The sequence below is a fragment of the Vombatus ursinus genome, unplaced genomic scaffold, assembly GCF_900497805.2.
Source record: "Vombatus ursinus unplaced genomic scaffold, bare-nosed wombat genome assembly UNPS02010769.1, whole genome shotgun sequence".
In the NCBI taxonomy this organism is placed as follows: Eukaryota; Metazoa; Chordata; class Mammalia; order Diprotodontia; family Vombatidae; genus Vombatus; species Vombatus ursinus.
Window position 1 is genome coordinate 2,665,145 of NW_020950547.1, and position 27,976 is coordinate 2,693,120.

The window sequence follows — 27,976 nt, forward strand, 5'->3', positions numbered from 1 at the left end:
GGGTAGATGCTGAATGTATAGGTAATATGGCATATATTTGTTTTTATTGACTCTGAGTCACCAGTTTGGGTAGTGGTTATTTTATTGAATTTTAAGGCTGTAAGGAAGTTGCTGTCCCTCAGATCATCTGATTCCAATTCTAATTTCTTCCTGATTGTATTTTGCTTTGGGGAAATGGGGGGGGGGAGCAGTTGTAGGGTACAAGAAGAGCTCTGAAGATAACCCTCAGCCTTCTCTAAAACTGGACACTCCGTTGTTCCTGGCCCAGATAAACCCTTTTGGTCTTCCTGAACCCAAAACCTAAATTCATAATCCGACTTCTGCTCCACCCCATGATAGCCTTTGAAATTCCAAATCTCAAGAACCTGTAAGACCCCAGCCACTCACCCTCTGGCCCCCCAAGTTGCTGGCCCAAAAACCCTGGGGGTCGGGTGGAGCTAGGGCGGCCTCTCTTGGCTTCAATTCCTCCTATTGTTTCCCTTACTTCTTATCGGGTGCTGCGTCCTGTCCACCCTCCTTAAGACCCCTCCTCCCATTGTCAGCAGAAGGGGGGCATAAGGTCCAGGTCCAAAGGGAAGCTCTGGCCCTTTGCCCACTCTAACCCCACAGCCCCTCCTACAGAGAATTCCATTGTCTGGTGAGGAAGCACAGCCCCATGTGATGGAGCCCCTAGGGGACAGATGGACACAGTAGACATGCAGACAAATACAGACCCAGGACCAGGGCAGCTGGACACAGTTCTGAGTCTCTTTCTTTCTGTCCCTAGTCCTTGAGATCTGGGATATGAAGGAGTGGAGGCTCCTTCTGAACTTCTCAGAACTTCCCTTGGATCCCAGGTCTGGAAGATGAAGCATCAGGAATTACAGCACCAAAAGTAACATCACTGTCCAGGTTTCCTCTCCCCAAAATTGGGAGCTGGGTGATCACTTAATGAGGACTTCAGAGGAAGGGGAAGAGGGCTTTCCCCCCAAGATTCTCCAGTGATGGTGGTGAAAAGCTCAGTCCAAAAAAGGTATATTTAGGATTTTGCCTCTTTAGCCTCTGGATGGTGGGTTGTTGGCTTTTGTTTTGTTTTGTTATTAAGTAGTTGGGAATGGGAGGGAAAGGAAAAGATGAGATGGGGAAGATCACACAGGTTTGGAATTTCCAGTGTAGCAGGTAAAGAGGAGAAGGTCAATGACATGTATAACAAGACTTTAGGGTTAAATCATTAAGATTCCTAATGATTATTTAGCTCCCAGGTCTGGGGTGAGAAGTTCACGTAAAAGCCCATTGATTTCAAACCCTTTGCCCCTTCCCCATCTCCACACCCACTCCAAATGATTCTAGTGACTTCACTCCTGTACCTTTTCCTCACTCCCTCCATCCTCAATGATAGAGCAAAATCTTTATTTTCAGGAAACAGACAAATCAAAATAAATCATTACATTCTATCCCTTGCCCCCTTACCCACCCACCCATACTTCTTCCTTTCTTGGGGCTTGCTTGAGTGATACATTACAGATGGAGGAAAGCGAAGGGAATCTGTATCCCCAGAGTAGAGAAACAATCTTTATGTACTAGAAATCTTTCTTAAACTTGACACCATTCCCATCAGTTTCACCCACCCCCAGCCCAGCCCTTTCCATTCAGCTGAGGACTGAGGAGAAGAATTAATTCAAAGACAGTGCCCAAGAGAGGGGCCTCATCCATCACAAACTCAATGGCAAGCTACCTATCCCCAAAAGGTGAGAGGTCACCAGTCATAGCTCATCTTCATCCAGCTTGGCCAGCCGTGCCTGGCAGATAGGGTCTTCAGGTGCAGGAGGGGCCTGAGTAGGGTTAACAAGGTCCAGAAGAGAGACAAGAGTCAAAGGGTAAGAAATTCAGAAATTGACACTCAAAAATTTATCAGAAATCTCTAACCCTTATTCTCACCTCCCGGCTCTGAACTTCTCTTAGAATCCTCCAGACTCAGTAGCCCTATGAATGCCAATCCCTAACCCCTACCAACCAGATAATTGAGGGAGAGGGGCTTAACATTAAGTCAAGTGCTTATTGACTTGACTTGACTTGGAGGGGAAAAGAGTAGAAAGGGACAAGCCAGGCAAGAAGAGAAGGATGTTGGAAGGGAATGGAAGGGTGAAGAGGGTATTTATATAGACAAAGAATGAAGGGAAGATTATTTCTCATATAATAACAGATGGGAGGTATATAGCACTTTGTGGTTAAAAAATTCATACCCATTGTTTCTTTTGGTTCTTACAGGAACGTTTTGAGGTTAGCAAGGTGGTCAGTCAGTCAGCTAGCATTTATGAAGCACCTATGTGCCAAGCAGTACTAAGCAGTGGGGACACAAAGTTGAAACAGTCCCCACTCTCAAAGAGCTCACAGTATAAGTGTCATTATTATTATTCCAATTTTACAAATGAAGAAACAAACTCAGAAAGCCAGAATTCTAGGTCCATCTTGTTTCTCACTATACTCTGCTGCATCCCATATTATTTTCCTTCCCAACTCTCCATCTCCTAAGATGAACCTCTCAATTTTCCCCATATCCCATCACTGTGGATGACACTCCCTCCCCATACCTGTTTATTCTGAGGCAGGGGGCATTCAGCCACCCCCACTGGGGGCAGCAACAGGGAAGGAAGGGAGCCATTGATGGGTGTATGTGTGCTGACTGGGACTCGGTCCCCAAGCCGGGATCGTCCAGGGCTTCCCCCCACAGACCCTCCTATCCTTCCCAAGCTGTTAGTCTGGCTCTCCCGTCGCTGGTATTCAATCGGTGACTGCAGTGCTGGGATAGGGAGAGGAACAAGGAAGATGGAATGGCAGTCATACTGGGCCCCTTCCCTGGAATCTCTGCTGTCTAAAACAAGAATTCACATTTATATAGCACTTTAAGGTTTGCAAAGCCCCATTCTTCAATGATACTGGCTCCCCCAGGAGCTAACTGGAAGGTTCATGTGGGAGTCTGAGTTTTACAAAGTCAATTTTACTTTGTAATTTGCATCAGAGGGTCAGAAATTGGAAGTGTACAGACGTCAGAAGTCAGTCCTCAGGATCAGGAGTTAGAGGTCAGAGATTATCAGGGAATTTGTAGGGTAGAGAACCCAAGGTTGTTGTAGTGGTCTCTTACCATTAAGGAAGTTCCTCTGACTTTCCAGCATCTGGGCTATATGCTGAGTCCAGGCCTCACTGATTGTTGGATCTGAAGCCTGTAGAATGTAGCGCTGGACACCACCCTCTGGTCCTCTTGAAGTCAAGATGAATCGGCAGGGATCCCCCTGAGTGTTCTTCTCCAGGCCCAGACAGCTGACCTGAAGCAGTTTATGTGGATAGGAGGGAAAACAGCTCAGATGCTTCTAGAGTTTCCCCAATCTCCCAGGTCCTGATTTCTAAAACTGACCCTATCCTCCATGCCCCCTTATAAACTCTCCAACTCTCCAAACTCTGGAGATCTTTTCTCAGGGTCCCTCCCACTCTTTACCAGCACCACACCAAGTCATCTCAGAGTCCCTCCCACCTCTAGGACCCACCCTTCCCTCACCTTGATGCTGTTCTTATAGACGTATCCAGGTTGTGTCCCACCCTTAACCCCTCCCCCTAGGGCCTCGCTGAAGATGATGATTTGCTCAAAGAGGAAGACACGTCTCTCTCGACCCCGGGCAGGGAGCAGCCCCCCTGCTTCTGGTTCAGTAACCCAGAATGTGTCCTGACCCAGGAGCTTCCCCTGGGTGGTCAGCTTGCCCTAAGGCCAGAAGGGAAATAGTCATGATCATAATTAGAAGATTAGAAGATGGACACTGGTCAGAAAAGGCTAAGAGGGAGAAAGGGAGTGCAACAGAAACCCCTGCTGGGACTTCCTAGGGAGAGCTGCATGCTCTCCTCCCCCCTCCCTCACATCCCTTTCTTGGGGTCCATTTTTGGGATCAAACTCTCTCCACAGGGATCACCAGACTGTAGGGATCTCCCATACCAGAGAGCCCAACTACATGCAACGTTCCTCTAGGTTTCCACCTCCTTCCCGTACCTCAAAGCCTCGAAGTCGCCCCAGACTCATCATGTCATTGCAGCGTTTGGGCACAAAGCACATGACTTCTACTGCACGCTGGGACAGGAAGAATTGGAGAAACACACTTAGAAGTGGAGGGTGAGACAAATTCTCCCTTCCTACTCTTGCTTCCTTCTCTTAACTAATTTCCCTAACATGTTCTCTCCCTAAACTAACCCTTAAATGGGTCCTTACCTAAAGGGAATGGAATTGGTCCTTTGAGGTTTTGAAAGGAGAGAAGAGTGGTTATGGTTAGAAGAGGATGTGACGTCTCCTTACCTCAAGCTCTTCAGTATTCTTCTTGGCTTTGCTATAATATTTGAGGAAATCCTGAGACATGTAGAAGAAACAGAGAAAGGTTCTGATGCTGGGAACCTGATTTCCAGATTTCCCAGACACCCTGAGGGGAGGACAACCTGGATAAGATGTGAGGAGCTCTAAAAGGAAGGCCTGGCAGGTAGGTGGAGGGAGAATAGGTAGAACTATATTGGCAAGAGGCTCTGACCTTGAGTAGCAGCTGGTACTGCATGATTCTCTGTACAGGTTTGATGAGAAGGTCATTAAGCTGAAGACGGTGACCAAGCTGCTGACGGAGCTCCTGAGGAGGAAGCCGGGAGAAGGGAGAGAAAACAGGCTTTAGTTGGGCTTCTATGTTGAACCCTGGCCCACCAGTAAGTCTGAACACTGACCTCAAAGTAGCTATCTCCAAATTCAGACATGACGTGTTCAGACTTGGGTTTGTTCTGGCAGTAAATAACATACATGTGTAGCCTCCTCTCCTGAAGAAGTTTGGGGAAATCATGGATGAGGGCAGCCCTCTGACCCTAATACTCACAGAAGCTTAATCCATCCCCAAAGTGAGGCCCCATAGGTACCCTGACCAGCTCACATGCTTAATGAAGAGCTGGGCCAGCCAATCAGGATCCTGAAGACATTTCTGTAGTTCTTGAAGGAAGTAACTGGAGGTGTGGCCAAGGAAAAAGAAAGGAAGGTCAGCACGGGTTCTGCTTGATCCTCCCAATCCAAATCTTTTTTTTTTTTTTTTTTTTTTTTGCAATTGGAGTTAAGTGAGTTGCCCAGGGTCACACAGCTACTAAGTGTCGTTTAATCTGAGGCCGGATTTGAACTCAGGTCCTCCTGACTTCAGGGCCGGTGCTCTATCCCAATCCAAATCTTGTGATTTCTTTGATCTGTTTAGTTTTCCCCCTCCTCCATAATTGTTGTGCCCCATTTCATCACCCCCTCTTTGCCTTTCACCCTTCTATTCTCCTCCACTTCCCATATCCTTGATGCCAACATTCTTACTCTCTGTGCCATTCATAGATCTGCTGAATATTCCCAAATACAATCCTGTCCCGACCTCGAAGATTTTCAGGGATGCCCTGGGCTGTCATGGTTGCCATGTAGCCCTGGTAGGAAGGCAGAATGTGAAGTATGAGTAGGACAAGAAAATGCTATTGGAAGGGGTACCACTGGAGGGATCTGGGCATGAAGGAGTGAAACGGGAGAAACCTAGTCCCAGGGAAAGGACCCATGCAACTTTTGGAAACTAGAGTAGAGATTTCCAGCTTTAGACAGAAGGAATGGCAGCTGTGCAGGGGTAGAAGGGTAGGAGTGGGGGATAAGGGTGGGGTAGAGGAAGCTACCTCCACAATCTGCCCCAAGTCCTCCACGTACATTTTCTCTGTTTCCACCAGCTCACTCAGGACATACCTAGGAGGAGAGCACCCCTCCTCAGGGTCAATGGACTACCTTCATTCAGCAACCATTCATTTCTGAGACTTAGTGACCCCTCTCCCTGAAGACCCTAGTGAGGGTGGGGGTCTTTCTTACATCCAAGGCAATGCCTGTGGGAGTTTCTCTAAATGCTTGAAGAGGATCCATTTGGTCATCACCTGAAGCACAAAAATGGCACTTACATACTCCTGTCCAAAGCCCTCTTCCTTTTTTCTTCCTCACTTTCTGTAGTCTGAGTGGGAGTCTCCTCAGAAGGCTGGGAAGTTGTACTTTCCTGGAGGAGTAGGGAAAGGAATGGCCCTCAGCAGGATGGCCAGGAAACCTTGATGATGCTTCAGCATCTATCTAACATCATTTTCTTGATACCTGGGTCCTGTCTCCAGGTCCCTCCAATAAAGTAGTTAGTAAGGTCAATTCTGGTAGTTCCTCCCCTGAGGCTAGAGTTGACTCTCGAATCCATCCCTGGGTATTGAAGGTCAGACATGGGTCAGCTACAACAAATATGTTCCTCTTCCTAATAGTGGGCCCCTAGCCCTTGCCCTCCACTCATGATTTGATATTGCCTCATATTTGATGTTCTAGCTGGCTCCTCTAGCTCACCTGACATGATCCTGCCTGCTCACTGCCTGTCTCGGTTTCCACACTGAGGCAGTGTCTAGAGTGGTCCAACCACCGCCTCAAGCCACTGATAGGCCCTGGGGGTCCAGGGGAGCAAGGACCAGAGCTGAGTCCAGAGCTGGGGACAGAAGTGGGGGCCAGGACAGAGGCAATGGAAGCAGAGACACTGCCTTCACTGCCAGCAATGGAATAGGACTCTGGGAAAGTGGAAGTAGAGACAATACATAGAAAGCTTAGTTAGAACTTCTAGGAGAAATCACAGAACATCTTTCCCACTATAGCCAATTCTTTTCCCCAGTGTCCCAAGACCTATTGTCTCCATCTGAGTTGATTGGATAAAAAATCTTATTGGTCTTCAAAAGAGGGAAAAGGGGGAGCTAACTATAGTGACTTCCCCTCCCCCACCTCAAGGGGCAGAAACATCCAGGAGAGACTCCAAGCACTTTGTTCCCCCACTCCTGGATCCCCATGAATATGTGGGGTGCCTTCACATTTTCAGTTTGGCACGGTTCATGGGTGTAGGGGGGCAAATCATCGACTGGAACTAAGATCTGGGGGTGGCCATCTGCCCTCCCCTCCATGATGGGTACAGACCATTCCCTGGGAAACAGGGGTGGGAAACAGAGCTAGGAACCATCTGCCACCCCTGGAACAGCTCCCCCACTTGCTTCAATCCCTATAAAAAGAAATAATTTCTGTACCCCTTGTTCCTCCTCCCCCCTTCCCGCAAAGCAGTTTACTACAATAGACAGAGGAGGGCAAGGAAAGGAAGCTTAATATGGTAGCAGATCTGTCACTAGTGAATCAGGTTATAGGATCAGATACAAAACTCTAGATTCCTTCATTGCCTCCCTTTCCTCTAACCAGACCTGAGTCACATTCGGGAGAGCAAGGCTTTGAGTTTGATTGAATGCTTTTTTGGGGGGGGGGGCATAGTGAGAAGATGGAAATGGTACAGGACCCTAAAAGAAACCTAAACAGGGTGTTTCTCTCATCTCCCCGCGCCTCGAAGACACATAAAAACAGACACCGACCCCTCCTTGCCCCTTCCCCCAGTTTCTCGAATTTGGAATCAAAATATTTAGAGCTTAAGATTATCTTCCAACTCCACTTTTCTGGGAGATGAATTGACAGCCTCCAGTTAGGGTGTTAGGGGAGAAAAGGACCCTGGCTCCCAAGTTCCCTTCCCACACACATAAATCAACCTTCCCCCCTTTCAAGACTCCCACCCCCCAAATACTGAGTCCCACACTCACCGCGACCCCCCCGGGGGAAACAGCAGCCGCATTTTGCCAACACTTTGCGGATCACGTGGGGACAGGCACAACGACCCCCCCGGTGATCCTCCCGCATGGCTCCGGGGCCCCCCCAGACCCCCCACCCGGGCCGGCCATGCAGAGGGAATCACGGGGGGCGGAGCGGGAACGGCTCCGGGCGCACACCCCCCTCCCTCCCACCCAGGTCTGGGCTGGGAGAGGGGGGAGGGAAAGGATGGCGGCGGGGATGTCTAGGGGTGGATATTAGTCTTATCTGAAGGAGGGACAGGGGGCCTAGGCAAGGGGCAGCACAGGGCTGGAATGCCGAGCCGGGTGAAGAGGGGCTCCGGAGCCCTATCCGTCCCGGGGTCCGTGCGTCCAGTTGTCCAGTCCGGGTGGGGCCTGGGCCGGGATGCGGCTGCAGCTCCAGCTCTGTCTCTGGGGTCGCTTGGGAATGGGGGTAGGGTGGGGGAGTAGGATGGGTGCGTGGAAGATGGGGTGGGGAAAAGTCCCTGGGCTGGGGTTGGGGCGAGGATATGCGGGGGTGGCAGCGTTGGGAAGATACTGGCGCTGCTCCGGGTCTGGGCCGAGCGGCGAGCTGAATTGCAGGCCGAGCCTCTATGCAGCCAAGGGGAGGAGTCTATCTGGCCCTAGCTCCGCCCTCTCCAGCTCCATCCCCACCTCCAGTTAGTCCCCAATTCCTCTCTCCCCCAGTGGCTCCCCCAAGTTGGAACTCTATGTCCCCAGTTTCTCCATCCCTCCCTCCACTGCCTCTCCTGATTTTCTCCCTCGTCCTCCCTCCTCCGTCCTTCTCTATCTTTAGAGGGCTGAGGTGGGGCGGACTTTGGTAACTGGGCCAGTGCCCGCTATTCTCCCCTAGACCTCAGTGGCGAAGAGCAGGAGTCCCGTAGATAGATAAAGCTTCAAATTGTGTGTGGGCGTGATGAGGAGGGAGGGGTGGGGTGGGGGAGTGGAGGTAAAGATGGGGTTGGAAAGAGGCGTCATCCTCTACCCAGACCCTTATCCCGGGAGGCTCAGTGGTAGACGGGTTGTCTCGAGTGGGCTGTGTGCGTGGACGCTCTAATTCAGATGCCCGGCCCTCTCTCTCTAATTCTCTCCCTCCCTTCCCTTCAGTACCCAGGACTCTAGCAGCGACTAATCACCAATTAAGGAGAAGTTCTAGAGCCCTGGGCTGGCTGGGGACCAGGGGTGGGGCGTAGGGGCGGCTACTCAGCCTGGCGAGGGGGGTACAGCGGCTGGATAGGACAGAGGTCGGACAAAAAAAAAAGGAAAATGTGGGACAGTCCGTGCAATTAAATGAATCTCAAGCAAATAATAAGCAAAACACTATGTAAATAGGCAAGGAATATTGTTTGAATTCACTACTTAGCGCGGGGTGCCTCTCTACACTGCCTTACCCCACCTAAACCCAACTTCTTACCAAGCTCCCGAGTCGGTTCGGAGATCGCAGTTTCTACCTCCCCTCTCTTACCCCACTTCGTACTTTTAGGCTCAGTTTCCCTTTCCCCCAGCCTCAGGAGGTTCCTGCTGGGGGGCTGTAAGGACAAAGGGTCAGTGAGGAGCCCCAATTCGTCTACATCTAAGCCTGACGATCCCTTTCCCTGATTGTGACATGATCCCATGGAGCGATCAATATGCGTCGCTGGGCTACAGTGGGAACGGATTGACCCCAAGGGGTTTCTTTGGACCTTATTACTATTGCAAGGCTTCACAAGTTCCTGAGACTATCAGTTGGGTTGCTGTCCGGTAGGAGGAGAGGTGGTGTGCAGCCTTAGGTCCCTTTACCCCTAACCCAGCCCACCGTGGTCCCTCTTCCTTACCCCCTCAGGTTCGGGCAGGGCGCATGCGCGCAGCATGCCCCCCATCGCCCCCAGCATCCGGTCAGTGCGGCCCGAGGTGGGGCGGTCTGGGGGCTTCATGCTGGACTTAGACCTTGTTCGTTGCTCGGGGCCGAGGGGACACCAAACCTAGGGGGCCTGAGGCGCTGTGTCCGTGAAGTTGCTGCTGCTTGAATCCTCCCCCCCGTCCTCCAGCTCCGCCCCACTCCCACCCCAACTCAAACCCCAGCAGGACGGGTAGGATTTCCTCTTTCCCCATAATCCCACCTCCACCCAGTAAAACTGGTAAAGCAAAAATGCAGACCAAAGTGCTCCAATGTGTTAGGATCAATAAATCAACCTTATTCCCCCAATTCTCCAAAAGTCTAGAGGGCTGGGTAAAGGATCCAGGAACTTCCTGATTTCTTCCATCCCCCAGACACATCCCTGTTCAGGGACCCTCCTCTCCACTGCCCATCCACAGTCGTGTTGCATATTTTATTTTTATTAAATCAAAAGCTAGTCTGGTGGCAGTTCCAAACTGGGTAAAGGTAGAGGAATGGGGGAGAAAGACAGACTGACAGAAAGACAGACACAAAAAGGGAACAACATGAGTGTGTAAGGGCTTGATGAATACACAGAGCAGGCTCCATTTGGCGTGGGGATGTTGTACCAGCCCCCAATCCCTCCCCTCTGCTACACACACACACACCCACACACACACACACACACACACCCACACACACACACCCACACACACACACACACCACCCAGAGTTCATTGCCACGTACAGTTTTAAGTGTGTGTGGTTGGGGTTGGGAGGTAGAGACACTCCTCCAGTCCTTTTCAGGGGAGGCCTCCTAAGGAGCATGTTTCAGAAAGATCCAAAATGGATGGGATGGGGTATGGGTGGGTACATGGGGCAGTGGGGTTCAGGGTATGTACATGGGAGGGGAATAGGGAAGAGAGAGGGAGCAGCATGGATAGAAGCCTTTTAGGTTAACCCCAAACAGATGGAGAGATCTGGGTTGGGGTGGGGGGTGGGGGTCACATCACACTGAAGTACATGGTGGAAGGGGGGGACAGAAGAGTCAGGAGGCTGTACCCTCCTATCCAAGGCTCCCTCCAAAACCGAAAAACCTCCTACGCACTGGAGATAAAATGGAGAGGAGTGACTAGAGACGTCAGTGGACAGGTTGGAGGAGGTAATGAATCCTCCATAGGGGAAGGTGTTTGGGGGGAGGGGGCAAAGGAAGGGAATATCCTTTAATCATCTGTTATGCCCTTGGCTCTCAGTTCCTCTTGCACCCTGGTCAGGTAGGTGGGATCTGGGTACCCAAACCTAGAAACAAACAGAGATGGAGGAAGAATGTTAAATGTGCTGTTCCTTTGGCCCCCATGCCCACCCCATCCTGTTTACCCTCTAGAAATACCAGCCCATGCCTCCTCCCCCTCCCTCTGACCAGACTGTCTCATATCCCAGGGAAGGATAGGTCCAATTCTTCTTAGTTTTATGGACCAAGGTGAGTACCCCAGGAGTAGGCTATGTGTTTGTATGTGTGTGTGTGGAAGAGGCAGGGAGTTTAAATAAACGATAGGGAGTGGGAGATGAGGAATGGGGGGGGGAGAAGAGGAGATCTGGGATTAGGGAAGGGGAACGGTGTAAAGCCAAAGGAGGTCTAAGTTGAATATAGCTGGGGAGAGGGCCAAGGGGCAGGTATGGGAGAGCTACATATTTGGGAAGGTTCCCAGGGAAAGGGTTGAAGGCCACACAATGGCAGTTGGGGTTAGGAGAGAGGGGGATTGGAGGAGTGTCGCACAGCTGGGGTCCCCCAGTGCAGCTGGTCTTGTGGTGGATGTCGTTCCAAGTGATGACATTTGGTCTCCCCGTAGTCATGGAAGTGCCAATGGTGAAGGTGAGACGCTGGTCAAAAGCCTTTCGGAACAGAGTCAGCACCTTGTTGCCCTCGGGGCAGTCTGGGAGGTAGGCCACCCGTGTGGTGCCAGGATACCGAACGCCAGGGTTTGGGTGCTCGGCCTGGGAGGATGGGGGAGTGGGGGTGAAGTCAGTGGATGGGGACCCTAGAAGCCCATGCTGATGACTAACAGTCATACTGGTCATCCCTCTGTTGGTGTGCTCCCAGTTCACACATAGGGGAATATGCTAAAAGATTTTTAGGGAAGGAGATACCTGGTCACCACATCAGAGGGCTCGTCCAAACAACAATTCTTATATTTGAAAAGCTTCTCCTACTATCTAACTGTAACCACCCATACTTCAACTGGACACAATTTTCCTTTTGATTGGTTCTTAATTGGATTAAAGAGGAGTCAGTCCTCCAGAGAGGTGAGGACTAGGCATAAGTCAGCTCTCAGCTTTCTCTTTCTAATGTTTCCAACCTTCTACCAAGGACTTTATTACTTATCTCTTTCAGCATTTCTCTAACTCTTATCCAAACTATTCACATTCTTATGAAAACCAAAACTGAACGCTTCCTTAGGCATTACTCTCTAACAATGAGGCTCCCAGAATGACTTCTTGGACCTCGCCCATCACCCCTCTTCCTACCTTATATTGTCCCACTGACTTTCCTCTTTCAAATAAGTATGACAAAATAATTATCCCTCTTTGCTTGTAGCCCTCTAAGATTTGGGGATCCCTTTCTAAGCAGCCTTCACCTGACCAACTGTCCTCCACCCCTTACCAACAATTCACCTCTGTAGCAATTTCTGCACTAGTGAACACTTCCAGGTTCATCATGTCAACATTAGCTAGTTCCTTTCCTTGTCCTTAATGGACTTTTATGTGTGTTGCGGGTAGGGGAGAAGAGGGGGAGCTGGCTTTGTAGGACATTTCCTCCCCCCACCCCCCCACCCCCGCCCCCGCCCCTGGATAATGATCAGAAAGTCATATTGTATGAAAACAGCAGAGCCAAACATTATCTTAAATCACTGGTCAGTTCTTTTCCCTAGTCTTATGATGGAAGGGGTGAGTCAAATCAGTTGGAGAGCTTGGGAGAGGCCAAAAGAGGAGAAAAGAGTGTGATCTTCTTACCCCTTGGACGCCAGGTGGGAAGACATACTGGATGACAATGGTTCCATATTTCTCATAGCTAGGCAGCAGGAGGCTGGCATCCTTGGAGACCAGCATTCGCCCGTTCTGGGGCTGATTGCCCACCAGCTGCCCATAGAAACGACCACACATGGGGCAGGCCTTCTTCACCTGCAGTGCCCGGGTAATGCAGCCTTCACAGAATGAGTGTCGGCACTTTTCCAGTGTCTTGGCATTCTGGATCTCCCCCAAGCAAATGGGACAAGTGCTCTCCTGCTCTTCCGCCTCCTCTCGTAGGCGAGGCGGAGGAGGTGGGGGCAAAGGGGGTGGAGGTGGTAAGGGGGCTCTGGCCCCTGGGGGCAGCAGTGGAGCAGCCCGGAGAGGAGGGGGCCCTGGGCGGTGTAGCTCTGGATGCTCACCCCCACCCCCCAACGACAGGCAGCCCATCAACTCCCCCTGCCTTTGTGCCTTCTTCAGCTCCTTCTCTGCCTCTTTGAGCAGCCCCTTCAGAGCCTTTCTGGCGAGGTAGAGGCTATTGGGAGGGGCTGGGTGAGGGCCCTGGGGAGCGAGCTGGAGAACATAGATGTCCGATGTCTCTCCATCGATGAGGATGGATATTCGGTGTTCATCCCGAAGCCGGGCCAGCCGCCCTGGTGTTTCCTTGCTCAGGAAGTCCCACACTGGCTTTGAGACTGTCACCTTGTTCTTGCAGCTGCCCCCACAGGCCGCCATCCTGGACAGGACGAACGACACTGCCCCAGGATGAAGGGGCTTCAGGATAGGATCTATTTGCCAAATACTAGTGCCTCCATCCTCAATCCCCAATTACCCACCTGAGATCAGCATCAGCCCCATTCCAAAGCCCAACCCAACACCACCTCTTGACAAAGAACCTCATTTTAATCTCCAAAGTCCAGCATCCCTTCCACTCTAGTGTATTCTACCCAAAGTTCTCCCAATAAAGACTAGGGTAATTCCCCAAGATGAAAGATTATATTGCAACGTAGGGGAAGTTGCTTCAAGGTACAATGGCCTTTTCATTTTCTTTCAATCTCATCCCAAGGCATAGTATCTCTTCCTGGTTCCCCGTCCCACATCTCCCACCAGGGCTACAGGGTCCTCTTTCAGAGTGGGAGATCCAGTTGATTTATTACCATTTAAACCAAACATCTGAATCTGGGACCCACTGAACTTTCCCCATTGTTACATTGATTACCTCCTTCCCTGTCCAGAGTGAAGTCGTGTGCCCTGGCAGGAAGGCTCCAAGCCTGGCACATCCACAATTGGCTTTCCTTTTCTCCCTCTATGTCCCTACTTATGGGCTAGAAATATCTGACCTAGTGGTGATGGTGGTGAATCTCTCTGTCCAGAGTTGGGGAGAAAATGAGGGAACCTTCCTGGATACATCCTAACTCAGAGGCCCTATGCATCTGAGCAGCCCTGGGAGTGGAAGAACTGGGATTTCTAGAGTCAAAGTTACTGAAAGCACTGAAAACAAGATCCCTGGGGGTAGGAACAGTGAGGGATGGCTAAGCAGCATGTTACTTGAAGGACTGGTACCTGGAGAGCCCATGGACGATGGTGGCAGGAGGAATCCTGGAAGTTCCACACTCAGCTGGACTTTGACCCCAACACTGGGTGAGAGCAATAGGGTTATAATAGAAATTGTTGCCTTACCTATCCCTCCCCTTCTCCCTGCTCCTTGCCACCAACCAATTGCACCTGACATCTCCCTTCCTCTTCCTCCACCCCTGGTATTCCATCCCCTTTCCAAAAGAAGCTTTGTGGAGATTGGAACTTCAATACTACAACTTCAAACCTCTTTTCATCCCTAACACTAAGCCCTTCAGGGGCCTTTTCCTCAGTCTACAGTGAAAAGGTGAGAAGAGACAAGAGGAAGCGATAACTGATTAGAATTGGAAAGGCCTCAAAAAATTGACCTAAGCCAATTGTCTCAGCCATTATCCTGCCCCTTGCCCTCAGTTCATAAAGGCAGGAATTTCCTCTATGCTCTCAGACTTTCACTCTCCCCACTATTGCCCATGATTCCCTCATGGCCTGCAAATCCTCCCTAAAGTCTAACCTTAATCACTCCTGCTTGCTGACTGTTGAAGATGTGGACAAAGTGGCAGCAGACTCTATAACAAAAAAATATCCATAGTTCACTCCCACTAGTTTAAGACCAGGTATCTCATCTCTCCATCAGTATACACTGTCATGCATGGGGAATGTTCATCCGTGGGTCTAGTTCCTAGAAATTGGGACATCCCCTTAGCCCCCACACATTTACTTCCTCAGGTCTCCGTCTCTCATCCAGCTAGGAAGAGAACCACAGGACTGAGCTCAGGGGCTAGGTCATTGACCCTCTCAGTTGGGAGGGAAAGGCTGCCCTTGCCTGTATCTCCTTCCTATTCCCCCCTCTCCCAACCCCCTTCCAACCCGGAGGCTGTCTACCCCTAGGGGCTCTTAGCCCAAACCCTGGAGCAGGGCGGCTACAGGCTAGGACCCCTTTGACAATGGAGGGCAACAGCGGACCCTTGCTTGGCTAAGGAAGTTGGCGGGGGTGGGGGGTGGGGGGTGGGGGTAGGCGAGGGCCCGGCGGTCTGTGACCTACACCAGGCCAGTCCCACCCCCCCCCGACTGGGGCGGGGCCAGTGAAGGTGTCTGGAGTGGGCCCGGATCCCCGAGTCCCCATCGACCATTTCCCGTACCCCTCACCCCGCGCCAGGCCAGGCCCCGATTCCCCCGGCGCACACACAGATACACACCGACGTTCGCACGCGAACACACGCCCGGGGGCTCCCCTCCCCGACCCCGCAGCTGGCAGGCCCCGTGGAGGCCCCGCAGCACCCTCCCCAACATCCTTCCCCCCCGACCCCGCAACAGAAGGGAGGACGCCCGGCTGCCGAGCGGGCGCAGAGGGTGGGCAAGGGCGAGGGTCCCCGGGCTCCAGGGAGTCGGGTCCAAGGGGCGCGAGCCAGCGCCCGGGGGGCGCCCGGGGGGCGCCCGGGGGAGGGGGGGACGCCGGGCTCACCTACCTCCCGTCAGCGCCGCCATCGCCGGTCACATGACTGAGGCTGTTGCTGGGATGACGGTCCGGACCTTAGCAACGGGGTGGCGGGGGGAGAGGAGGGAGAGGGATGAAGAAGAGGAGAGGGGGGCTGGGGAGGGGGGACCTCAAAGAAGGGAGGCGGGGCCGAGAACAGCGGCCCCCTCCCCCAAATCGGAGGCGCCAGTCGCCGCCTCTCGGGCCCCACCTCCAATCCCAAAGAGTCCTTCCTGCACCTCCCCAGCCCTCCCTCCGCGGGGATGCTCCCGGGAGCGGGAGAGGGAGGGAGGGAGAGCTGCTGGGGAGGGAGCGAGGGCAGGGCTGGGGCGGGGGGAGGGAGCAGCGAGCGAGCCTGGGAGAGAGCGGAAGAGGCCCACCCCTTACCTGTCCCTCTCCCCATCACCTTCGTCACCTTACCCCGCCCTCCACCATCCTCCCCTTTTTCTTTGCCAATCAAGTTCGCGGCTGCCCGTGGAGGTGGACGGAGACCGGGCAACCTCAAGCTTTGGGAGTCAACGTGGCCCAGCGGACGGACGGAAACAGGATGACCCGAGTTCAAATTCCACCGAAGACACTTCCTAGCTGTGTAACCCAGGGAAAGTCACTCTGAATCAGAAAGACCTGGGCTCTAACTAGTAGACCCAGGGCGAGTCACTTTGACTTCTCTCAGTTCCTCATTGGTAAAATGAGGGGATTGGTAGCGGTCTCGAAGATGCCTCCAGCTCTCTATCCTAGATTTATGAGATTGGGTGGAGGGAGAGACTTCTACCATTTACCCACTTTTAGAGTGTTCATTGCAGATGGGGCCACAGGCAGAAAAATGAGTTGAAGGAATAATGAGTGAATATTAAAAATATGCCACTATCTGTGTGCCCTAGGACAAGTCATTTGACTTCTCTGAAGCTCAGTTCTTTATGGGTAAAATGAATGGGTTGGACTAGATGGCCAGTCCCTTTCAACTTTGAGTCTATGATCCTATGACGTTGGATGAGGGGAAAGACACCCCCTATCATTTACCCATTTTTAGAGTTCACAGCAAATGGGAACCCAGGCAGAAAGGTGTAATGGATTAAGAGAATAACACACCCCTCAGCCCCATTTCTCTAGCACTTCAAAGTTTTATAAAGAGCTTTGCTCATATCCATTATTCAAGGTAGATGGTAAATTATTCCTCTTTCACATCTGAAAAGTTTAAGGATCAGACTTTTCAATTTCAGTAACTTCTATTTTTGATTTTAGAAAACTAAATTTTACTTCTTTTCAAAAGATCTGAACTCTCCCCTCACATTGAGAAAGCAAGGGAGGGAAAAACTGTTAAAAACATGCATAACCAAGCAAAACAAATTCCCACATTGGATATGTTCAAAAACATTGTCTCAATTTGCACTATGAATCCATCACCTCTCTGCCAGGAGATGGATAGCCGATTTCTTCATGAGGCCTCTGTAATCATGATGGGTCATTGTTTTAATCAAAAAGCCAATGTCTTTCAAAGTGATTGTCTTTAACTATGTTAAACTGTTCTCCTGGTTCTGCTCAGGGAAGAAACATTTTCAAGGCCACTCAGCTAGTGGCCTATCTACCTGAGAATTCAAGTCTAGGTCTACAGATGCCAAGTTTAGCACCTTTCCAATTACACCTGACTCTTAAAATAATCCTGTATTGTTCTCAAATTGAAGTCCCCTCCAACAATAATCCCTATCCACCTCCAAAAGCCAAAGCCAGAGTCCAACTTTGACTTTACAAATTCTTTTGCCCCACATTTATTCTTTAACAGAAAAGGAAAATGAGGAAGTAGAAGGAAAAAGAGGATTCAAAATCCATTTACTGCTCAGCCCTTCCAATACCCCTCCCAAGATACCCAGCCTAACCCAAATCTGTGCTGCATTCCAGATTAAAACCTTATACCCTTTTGTTCACCCTAGGGCCTCATCTAGAAGCCATTTCCTTTTTTTCTTTTAAACTTTTTTTCCCCCCAGCAGCCAAAGAGAAATTTAATAAGGAGGCTTTTGGAAATCCCAGGGGACTGTTGAGGGAGCACTGTCAATCCACTCTTCCCACCCCTAGGACTAGATGACTGATCTTTCTCCAGCATGTTTTCCCAGGACCCAGCTGTATCCTTTCCCCTCACAAACTCTCTCCCTTGCAGCCAGAAGATTTCTTCCCAAGAAGCTTGGGGAAAGAATATTGACATTTGCTTCTTACTCAGCTTCTCTGCTGAAAGGATAGATGCATTTTATTGAAGGGCTGTGTGTTCCAAGAAACTCAGATCCCAAAGGAGATTAACCTCCGAGTTCAGTATCTGGCACCTCAAAGTTCTCATAGTCGAGAAATACTTCTAACTCTCTCCTCCAATTATAATCTAAAACATTCTTAAAACAAAAACAAAACAAAAAACCCCACCAACTCAAGGCCTTTTCTTACCCTCCTTCCTCCCACCCTGGAAATTTTCTCTTTTCCTTTATGGATCATCAGAGTCCACCTTCAAGACATAGTCTCCAGATCTGGGGCACCAGTTTTGCCTCTAGACTTCTCAACTCCCTGCTCTTCCTTATTCTGAACCCCAGCACTCAGTAACAGCTAACTTTTTACAGCATCATAGGGATTCCAATGCAATTGAAACTCATTTGATTCCTTTAACAACCTTGGGAAGGATTAAAGGCATTATACCCATTTCACAGATGAGGAAGCAAGACTAGAGAGATTAAGTTATTCATCTTTGGCTAAAAATGCACACTAGTAAATTTCTAATATGGGATTCCCATCCAGGCAGATCTACTCACTCCAAGTCTAGTACTCCCATGCCATCTAAATCTCAAAAATACACAAAGTACTAAGAGGAAGCAGTTTAGGTTTAATAATTTACTTCTATATTGATACAGCAAGAATAGGAATATCCAAGATTATTTTTCTTTCATTTTTTTAACCAAAGAGAGAGAGAGAAAAAGAGAGAGAGAAGGAAAGGGGGGGGGAGAGAGGGAGGGGGAGAGAGGGGGAGAGAGAGACAGAGACAGAGACGTTGCAACAAATGAAGACACCCACACTGCCCCCGATGCATCAGCTACATGGTCAGAAAACCAATTTTTAAAGAAAGGCAGTTGCTGGTGTCCTAAATTTTATTGCATTGAGACAGGGGAAAGATGGGGGAAAGGGTAAGTTCAACCAGGGCCCTGGAGGGAAGACAAGAGGAAGGCAGATATCAGACATCTCACACCACACAGACACACAGACATACACACGAGCGCGCTTCAGTTTCCTCCTCCTAAAGATTAAAAGTGGGGGCAAGGGAGTAGGTGGGGGAAAATATTCACAAGGCTATCTCCTGTTGACAGTACAGTCTAGCCACACAGGGAGTATTGCACTGACTCATAACCTTGGACAATACTGGAGAAACCTAGGAAGGAGTGATTGTCTCAACTCCGAAGTGAATCTATACCCCTTTCCCCTAAGGCTCATACTCTTCTGATGCCCCTCAAACCCCAGTTAGGTATACTACTCCTATACAATTTAGGGAGGGGCAGTTATGGCTGATTCCTCTCAGGACGTAGGGAATAGGGATGACAATGTCACCTATTCTGGGGACATATGACAGCAGCACAAGACAGGTTGGGGGTAGGCTGATAACAAAGGTGAAAGGAAAGGGGAAGAAGGAATGGTGCTGGGTTCAATTCACCCCAAAGATAACCAGGTTTGGTCCAGACTGAGGAATTCCCCTGCCCCTGGAACAACACCCAGAAATAACTAGACAAAGAGAAAGTAATATTAAATATAGTGAGCTTTTAGCTCCAGAATCTTTCTTCACCCCAGTCTCCCAGACCAGCCACCTAAATACCAGTCCCAGGTAGGGACAGAGGCTCTGGTATCCAGCAGCAGCAACCAAACAACCCCAACTTGGGCCTAGACAGTGAGGATGCTTCAAGACTTAGGTGCCCAGGACACTGAGGAAAGGGCTAGGGAACCATTCAAAGTTCCTGACAAAGCCAAAAAATCTCTCAAGCCCCCAACCCAGTGGGAAGCCAGCCTGCTGACTATCTTCCACACACACCCCCCCACTTCAGTGAGTAAGACTGGCTACCACATCTTATGCACACTGCTGCATCCACATCTGCACCAGGTACATGGGGGAATGTTGGAAGAGTGAAGAGCGAGCCTCTGCCTCCAATAAAATTAAACAGCAAAGTTCAAGCCAGGCTGACTCAAGCTTTCCAGGTTAGAGCAACACCTAGAACCAGAGTCACTGATCCTGCCAGGGTCAGAAGATACCCCTCCCCCCAACCAATCCAGCTCCTCCTATTTTACAAAAATAACATGACGTTTTACAAAGATCAAGGCACTTGGGAGAGAAAAAAAAAAGTCCTCAGTAAAACTCTAACGAAGCTGACTCTGGGGGTGGTGTGGTTAGGACAAGATGCAGGGAAGACATCACTCTGGGAGTAGGGAGAGGCAACCTGGACTCAGCTAAGGAAGAAGACACCCCTAACTCCTTCAGTCTCCCCCTGCAGCCCTGTCACTTCTTCCTCCCCGACCCAAGTCAAAGGAGGCGTCATAGAGTGCCAATCAGTCTCCTAGGCAAAGATGTTGGTGATGAAATCTAGGAACCGCTTGGCATATTGATCAGGATGGACAGTAGAGATCTCTGCGCCAGCCTGTGGAAAGAGAGAATTGAGAAACAAAGAGGGGGTTGAGGGTGGCTTTGGGGATGGACTGCTCCTTCACCCCAAATCCTTCCTCTGATTTCCACCTTCAGTTCTTTAATCCCTCTCTCCCTCACCCCTGGTCATTACAAAGGCTTTCCAAAGAAAACTGAAGCTCTTCCCCTAACAACTGTTTCTGAGCCTTAAAGTGGGAATGAGAGCCAGAAGAGTATACAAAAGCCTATGGGGAATACTCACCCCATGCTTGACAGTCTTTGCGGCATGAGCTGCCTTCTTCTTGGCATCATACTGGGTGAGGATGTCAATGAGGCCCATGAAATATACCTCTTTCTGGGGGGCCCCTGGGAGATGAGGAATGTGGTGAAAGGCAAAGTATAATGCTGATTTCCACACCCCACCCTTAATCCAAAGCACTCATACAGGCATTTATTTTATTCATAGTTATCTATACACATGTGCCTTGTCTCCACTCACTTCATAGATATTGTAGAGGGACTTCCTGTTAGACTGGATGACCTCTAAGGTCCCTTCCAATCCTGAGGTTTTGTAAGACCATCCTTCAAAGGCAACATGCAGACCAACTCAGGGGTGCCTTTCTCTAGTGTGATGGAACTCTCCCCTAATTTTTCTTCCACTTGAGGGTCTCCTTAACTTTTCTTTTCTGAGCACCAGGAATAGCTCCAAAACCACTGTCCCCTACATCCTACTCACCTTCAGCACTTCGGATGGCATAGACATCAATGAAGGACTCAAACTCGCCAGGGCCTAAGGGTCGGTGAGCATGGATATAGCCTCCGATTCCCTCAGGGGAGGTGCCACAGGAGCCAACCAAAACTGGAGGCCCTGCCATACCACAGTCCCCCTCCCCTTCAGGTTGCTCCTCTCTTCCAAGTCCTTCTTCCTCTGGTTCTGTCCCCCGAACGATATCATGGATACCCAAGAGGAGGCTGTAGTCCATAATCTTCAGCTGTACCAAAAACTGGAGGCCCACCAATGTGTCAGAGATACCAGACCACTTCTCACCTTCCAGGATTCTACTCCCTCTATCCAACTAAGATCCTGGCTATCTCCAGGGAAAAGAGACAGAGACTAAGAGGACACATGGCAGGGGCAGTCTTACCTCAAGTCAGATCCTTCCTAATTTAGAGTCCAAGATGACTGGCCTGTTTTCACAACTCAAACCTATCATCTCATCACCCCTCCCCTCCACCCCAACCAGAGTTGTGAGGGATCTCCCACTAAGAATCTGGAAGCCCCTCAACTCTCCAAACCCAACCTAAACCAAACAGATAGAACAAAGAAGAGAGGCTCCTTTACATTAGGACTAGAAGACATAGCTGCCCTATGGAGGAATGATTAGAGGATACCATTTTACATTCAATCCCACCAAACCTCACCTCTACATCTCTCTTTAGCTTTTCCAAAAATACTTTCTTCTCCTCCTCACCAATATAAACTTTCTGGTTCTTGTTGAGAAAGTCCATATCCTTCAGTGTGGGCAATTCTTTAACCTGAGAGGAATGGAGAAAACAACGTTTTTGATCAATCCTTTCGGCCTAAAAAAAAAAAAAACCAACAAAAAACCTTCAACATTCCCCCACCCCGCCTAGTCATTGGACGCCATTTTCTCATTCTTCTGGGCTGTCCTCCCAGGTTCACACCCCTCCTTCTGGTCCTTTCCCCCAAACATACCACAAAGCCTAGATCTACACACAAACCAAAAACGTTGTAACTAATCAAATACAAGAAGCATTTATTGATCATCTACTATATGCCAGGCATTGACACAAAGACAAAATGAAAAGGAGTCCTGACCTTCTAGGAGTTTACATTCTAAACTGTTTCTGCTTCATCAACTCACAATAATATGTGTCACTCAGGGTTTTTACCTGGCTCTGATTGCTGCCAATTCACCACTGGAGCTTCTGCCATCCCCAGAATCATATCTTGTTTATTCTCATGCCTATGGCTTCCAACCCAATCTTTGCCCATGTCCCTACTCTTCCACCTCTCTTCTCTTATCAAAAAATCTTTCTCTTAGACTGAGAAAACTCCTGGGATGAGGAGAGTCAACACATTTATTCCTCAGATTTAGCATATCACATCCTCTGCTCTTGCACCAACCCCAACATTTCCTACACAGAGGAGCCCCACCTAGCTAAGCTCTGATTAAAAAACAGTCGCTTTTTAATTGGACATAAATCTTTCCAGAGAATTTTCTCTTTCTTCCCCTGGTTTATAAGCAGAGTAGTTCGTGGGAATCCTTCAACCAAAGACATTTTTCTTCCCTCATTAGCCGAAATGGACTTCCTTTCCATGCCAAGACGTATCCCAATCCCCCCCCCCAAAAAAACCCAACCAGTGTCACCTTTTCTTTATCACTGGCTTCCCGTGATACCAAGGAACCCTACAAAAAGAAAGATCCAGAAAGAAACAGTCAAGGAGCAGCTAAAGTAACGGAGAGGACATTGCTCTTCAAACCAGTTCCCTTTCTTGTTGCTCCCTTGTGAACCTCACCATTTCACTGACACTGGCTTTTTCTATAGGACAAATCTTCTTTCGGGCTCCTCTTCTAGACCCCTTCCTGACTCTCTTTATCCCTCTTACCCCCTTACCTTGAGGTCGTACTTCCTGTGCACAGGGAGCCGGTGGCTGAACATGTTTCGCATTACAAGCATGTAGCTGTCTTCATTGTCAACGCTTACCCGGTACATTCCCAGGAACTGGGGGAGCAGCGTGTTGCCATGACACTTGACTATATACTAGGATGGAAGCCACAGGAAGTATTGAGATGAGAATATTGGAAAAAAAAATCAGAAGACGAACAGTCAGATCCACATGGGTAACACTCACCAAAAGGTGGATCCAGACACTGGTTCTAGGTGAGGGGGGAGAAAAACCTGAAATTAACCCGAAACTTAGCGGTGCCCAGAGGAGAGGAGATCACAGGGACCGAGCCTCCTAGAATTGCCCCTAATCATTCCTACTGCTCTTGAAATTCAATAATTTCCATTTGTATAATACCTTTTATCTAAATGTTCACACTTATCTCATCAAACAATTCTGTAATACAGGTCAATCAGATATATTATTCTTATATTACAATTGAATAAACTGGAAATTTCTAGGTGATAAGGGATTTGCTAGATTTTCCCAGCTGGTGGTAGTGAGATCTGTAACTCAGATCTCCGGATCCAGCCTAAGCACTTTCCTTTAGAACAATGAAACTTCTCAATGGATTGATTTAGGACAAAAATAATATTCACACAGGACAGAACCTATGCTTTTGATTCTAGAATTAAGGCATTTGTGCTTCCATAGACGTAGCACTTTTCTCTTTCTTTTTCCAGGTTTTTCATTAGTGGCAAACAGAACCAAGATGAGTAGGTGAAGTGTTTTTGACACCTCTAGAACATGCTCTATGGGAAAAAAAAATTGACAATCACTGCCTGATACCTCAACTGATCTTAGAAGAGTAGACTGCTTCCGTGGACTCATCCTACATTATAAATGACCATGGCTATAGCCTCCATATTCCCTTACTCTTGACAGGTATTGATGTTAATGTTTTATTGACTGATCCTAAATTAATACTGCTTATACTATGTTATATGTATGTCCAATACAGCTGTAAGCTCCCAGAGGGAAGGAAATATAGCCACAATTCTTTTTCTACACCACCAAGCACTACTATGTACTTTGTGATGACAATCCATGTTGTTGTTGAGTCATTTTTCAGTCATATCTGACTCTTCGTGACCTCATTTGGTATTTCTTCGGCAAAGATACTGGAGTACTTTGCCATTTTCTTCTCCAGCTCATTTTACTGATAAGGAAACTAAGGTAAACAGAATTAAGTGACTTGCCCAAGATCATATAGCTAGTATGTGTCTGAGGCCAGATTCGAAATCTGGAAGATGAGTCTTCCTGACTCCAGGTTTGGCCCTCTATCCACAGCGCCACCTAGCTGTCCCAACAGTCTACATCTGCCTGTTTAAAAAAAAAAAAGTGGTCTATATAGAGGGGGAAAAACATAAGGTAGTCTTTTGGGGCCATACCAATGAAGACATTTGTGGGGTGGAGTGCTGGAATGAAATTTAAAGGTCTAACCTGGTGGTAGTTGGAGAGGTTGCTATGCATGTCAGCAATGTCCTCACTAGAAACCTCTTTGATGACCAGAGTTCGATCATATGACACAAGGAATCGCCCATCACTGCCCTCACTCTCATTTGGGGGACTTCGGGTAAGAGAAACCTGGGAAATATAACAGGGGTCAGACATGGAGACCCCTCTTTCACTAAAAAAGAAAGTAAAACAATCAATTGAAAACATGGAGGAGAAGAAACACCCAGCCCAAGGGAGAGAAGAGAAGATAACATATCAAATTCAGAACCACATTTGGTTTCAAAGACTCATGCTCCCCTCCTTTCATTTGTTGGGTAGGAGAAATCAACCTCACCCCACTACAGATTCCTTACCTGGTAGTCTTGGTCATCAATCCCGAATCGATCTCGAAGGTTCCTGAAGACCTGGGGACAATACTCCTTGAACTTGAAGTGACTAGGCAGGTTCTCCCTGGAGTGTGGGTTGAGGGGTGAACACTCATCTTAACAGTAGCATATACTACAGACTAGTAAGTTAGTCACCCTGAGATTAGCAGTGAGCCCATTGTTAATTGAGTTAACATAAGGACTCTAAGTACCAGACTGGTGATCAGTCATTTGCTACTGCTGGTCTTGCACAAGCAAAAAAGGAATTATCACTAAACATTTCCTCCAGGTAAACCTTTACAGGGTAGATCTCTTCCAATGCTAAGATTCTATTATTCTAAGATTTTAATCTTTACGGCTCTTCTAAATATTTCTGATTCATGAGAGAGGTAAAGACAGACCCTCTCAACTTACATAAGAGGAAAGAGGAAGGAAGAGATCTCACTCACCTGTGGAAGAGGTGATTGTTGACTTTGATCTTGGAGCTAGCCTTAAAGTCATCTGGAAGCAGCATTACAGGGGGTGGGACCTGGCTAAGCTCATTGATCTAATGAAAAATCAAACAGGGAGACAGTAAGTGATAATAAAAAAGAGTCGGGATAGAGGAAAGCCAGCGGTTTAAACCCCAACCCTTAAAAAATAAAATCTAGATATGCTAACAGAGGGAGAATCAAAATCTCTATTCCCTCATACTGCTTAAGGACAAAAGTGGGCCAATTTTACCTGTGGCCCCTCACAAAATCCATTCCATGTGACTTCATGCCCATAACACAAAGTCATTTTATCAGGCAAACCCTCTAAGCTTCTCAAGTTTATTTTAAAAGCTGTGAGAAATTCTAAAGAAAAAGAAAACAGTCAGCAGCCTCAAGATACCAAAGGCAAACAGATATGTGTTCCAGTTTTTAAAATGCAATCATTTCAGTCAGATGGAGCTAAGAAGGCCCTCAGGGACACAGCAGAGGGAAGTGAGAAGGATTTAGTAACTATAAACAATTCCTAATGGCAGTGGCCAGTCTATCTAACAAACCCAGTGTTCAGAACATAGAGACATTGAATAAAAGCACGGAATAGGATGGCCTAGGGGAAGACTATAAATAATGAAAATACACATTTGCACATTTCTCTCCTTAGTCCTACCTGCTCTGACCTAATTCTCTGTCCCCCAATCTCAGAAGGTATAAGCAAAAAAAAGAGCAACTGATTTCCAAAGAAATCTAGGCAGCCAGGAAGTGCAAGCTCATTAGGAGCACATTCATTAAGGGCGAAGTGGTTTATCCTCCCACTCCATTATTCTCTCCTTGGCCCCAAATAATGTTAGAATCTATGGATTGCTTAGTCTACCAGATGGAAGAGATTATAAGGGGCGACCGCCTATGCTAAGGCTCTCCAAAGGAGCAGATGCCTTTGATTTTACTTTTCTCTTCCCCCTCCCTCCCTCTCCCAAGGCTGACATCCAATCCCCTCCCAAACATCACCCAAAAGAATGAAATCTAATCTAAATCCTTTATACTGCAGTGGCAACTCATTTAGTTGGAGAAAGCACATACTCCTCCAGAAAAATAACTTGCCATTCCCTAAGATTAAGCCATCCCTTCCACCTGCTGTGCTATAAGCTGAATCATCATTAAGACATATGTTCAAGAGACAACTCCTCTGAGCCTTGAAAGGAAAACTGAGCTGGAACTTGCACCCCGGAGGAAGCCTAAAGGCAATATGGCACGTGCTTTGTGAACTTCTCCCAACTCCTAACACTTAAAAGAAAAATGTTCAGTTAAAGCTTATGTTGGGACAGGTTATGGTGTGTAGGTAGAACGGAATGGGAGGAGATAGCACTATGGAGAACAGTTTCCTCATAACTAGGGTCTGCAGATCAATTACAGTAACCCAAAACTGAGCACCTAGGAAACTGATAGACCACAGAGTTGCCTAACTGACCCAAAGCACTTTTCCAAATCAAAAACCAATATATGGGGTGAGATTTTAGTTCTACCCTTCAGAAGGGCAAAGAAGGTGTTAAAATCTGAAGCTACTTCTCTCCCCAAGGCCCCACTAAAGGAAAACAGTTAATCCAATATTCCCACACACTGCTTTCCTCTTCCACCCTGGCACTCACATAGATATTAGGAAATACGGGAATGAGGGTGTTCGAGAAAAAACTTAATTTTCTTCCCTATTTCTTGCCGCAATCTTAATCCCTTCCCTGTCTGTTTTACACTGGAGAGTAAGGAATTAGAGATGTCCCTCTCCTCTCCCAAAGTGAACATTCTTCATGATCTTTCCCTTCAAGATCCATAAACATTTAACAAGCTCCTACTGCATGCCATGCATTGAGCTAAATGCTGATTCCCCCGCCCCCAAAAAGCTGACAAAACTGTGTCCCCTCCCCACAAGACCCCAAGTTCCATCACTGCAGCCATGGAAGCTGTTAAGAGTTAGGGTAAGCCGGGAACCAGGCTGGAAAGGGGAGGTGGGGCTGCATCTCTGACATGCTGTACCTCCGGACCACTGTGGGAACACACAGAGGACTAGGTGACTCATGAAGCCCGGAGCTCAGCCGGGCTAAGCCAGAGGCTTCGGAGTCTAGCACCGGCGCTAAAAAGCAGGAGGGAGAGGAGCGTGAATGCCCCCAGCCACCGGACCCGACCCTCCCCAGCCTGGCCCCTCCGCCCTCCGCCCGGGGTCCCTCCTCGCAGAAACCCGGGAGAGCAGAACTGGAGAGGGGGAGGGGCAGGGGCCAGGGACGCGAGGCCCCGGGGCTCCCGGAGACCAGCGGCGGCAGCGCCCCCGGGAGGGGAGAGGCTCCGGGACACAGCCCGATAGGGGGAGGGGAGGGACGACAGGGGCAGAGCCTCACCGAGTGGGCGACGCCCCACAGGAACACGCCCACGAGCGGGTCAGCGGCCCGGAACACCTTCACCTTCTGCTGCACGAAATGCTTCTTCTTGGTCTTGGAGGCGAAGCCGAAACCCGGGCCGGGGCCCGCTGCCGCTGCCGGTACGGTGGCCGACGAGGCAGAAGACGACGCCATAGCCTGCCCCGCGCGAACCTGCCGGAGCCGGAGCTCGAGCTCGAGCTAGGAGCTGCGATGCTAGCGCCCGCCTCCGGAAGTGTTGCTCACCTGCACCGCCGTCACGTGACTGGAGAACGGGCGGGGGAGGCAGGCGGTCTCAGGGCAGCGAGGATGGGAACGCGCCGGCGCGAAGCCGGGGTACTACACCACCTCCCGTTGACGTGACCACGTCAT

The 27,976-nt window shown here is 49.1% G+C and overlaps 3 protein-coding genes across 11 annotated transcripts; all 3 read right to left on the reverse strand.

The window, feature by feature from the left end:
• Positions 1 to 1,460: 1,460 nt before the first annotated feature.
• ARHGEF25 (Rho guanine nucleotide exchange factor 25) lies at positions 1,461 to 9,664 on the reverse strand. Of its 6 annotated transcripts, none has more exons than XM_027855115.1 (16): positions 9,489 to 9,663; positions 9,089 to 9,203; positions 6,374 to 6,588; positions 6,140 to 6,235; positions 5,956 to 6,047; positions 5,683 to 5,749; positions 5,342 to 5,445; positions 4,926 to 4,995; positions 4,726 to 4,815; positions 4,542 to 4,634; positions 4,316 to 4,366; positions 4,016 to 4,093; positions 3,533 to 3,733; positions 3,122 to 3,302; positions 2,571 to 2,851; positions 1,461 to 1,811 (listed from the first exon to the last, which is right to left on the reverse strand). In XM_027855115.1, the coding sequence occupies exons 1-16, from the start codon at positions 9,585 to 9,587 to the stop codon at positions 1,743 to 1,745; spliced, it is 1,902 nt and encodes a 633-aa protein (XP_027710916.1). In that variant the 5' UTR covers positions 9,588 to 9,663; the 3' UTR covers positions 1,461 to 1,742. The 6 variants fall into 6 exon arrangements, with proteins under 6 accessions (XP_027710916.1, XP_027710917.1, XP_027710919.1 ...); XM_027855116.1 differs by having other exon boundaries at positions 9,152 to 9,203; positions 9,489 to 9,662; XM_027855118.1 differs by having other exon boundaries at positions 2,571 to 2,779; positions 9,489 to 9,661.
• A 308-nt stretch (positions 9,665 to 9,972) lies between these two features.
• Positions 9,973 to 15,984, reverse strand: DTX3 (deltex E3 ubiquitin ligase 3). Of its 4 annotated transcripts, none has more exons than XM_027855132.1 (6): positions 15,577 to 15,856; positions 14,622 to 14,676; positions 14,099 to 14,172; positions 12,542 to 13,290; positions 11,307 to 11,524; positions 9,973 to 10,828 (listed from the first exon to the last, which is right to left on the reverse strand). In XM_027855132.1, exons 3-6 carry the CDS (start codon positions 14,109 to 14,111, stop codon positions 10,753 to 10,755), a joined length of 1,056 nt encoding a protein of 351 aa, XP_027710933.1. In that variant the 5' UTR covers positions 14,112 to 14,172; positions 14,622 to 14,676; positions 15,577 to 15,856; the 3' UTR covers positions 9,973 to 10,752. The 4 variants fall into 4 exon arrangements, with proteins under 4 accessions (XP_027710933.1, XP_027710931.1, XP_027710930.1 ...); XM_027855130.1 differs by lacking the exon at positions 9,973 to 10,828 and adding an exon at positions 15,972 to 15,984 and having other exon boundaries at positions 10,839 to 11,524; positions 15,577 to 15,640; XM_027855129.1 differs by lacking the exon at positions 9,973 to 10,828 and having other exon boundaries at positions 10,839 to 11,524; positions 15,577 to 15,861.
• A 2,437-nt stretch (positions 15,985 to 18,421) lies between these two features.
• PIP4K2C (phosphatidylinositol-5-phosphate 4-kinase type 2 gamma) lies at positions 18,422 to 27,775 on the reverse strand. The gene is made up of 10 exons (XM_027855081.1): positions 27,587 to 27,775; positions 25,182 to 25,279; positions 24,721 to 24,817; positions 24,353 to 24,496; positions 22,858 to 23,004; positions 22,611 to 22,649; positions 21,640 to 21,753; positions 20,954 to 21,221; positions 20,480 to 20,583; positions 18,422 to 20,233 (listed from the first exon to the last, which is right to left on the reverse strand). The coding sequence occupies exons 1-10, from the start codon at positions 27,758 to 27,760 to the stop codon at positions 20,153 to 20,155; spliced, it is 1,266 nt and encodes a 421-aa protein (XP_027710882.1). The 5' UTR covers positions 27,761 to 27,775; the 3' UTR covers positions 18,422 to 20,152.
• Between the last annotated feature and the right edge of the window lie 201 nt (positions 27,776 to 27,976).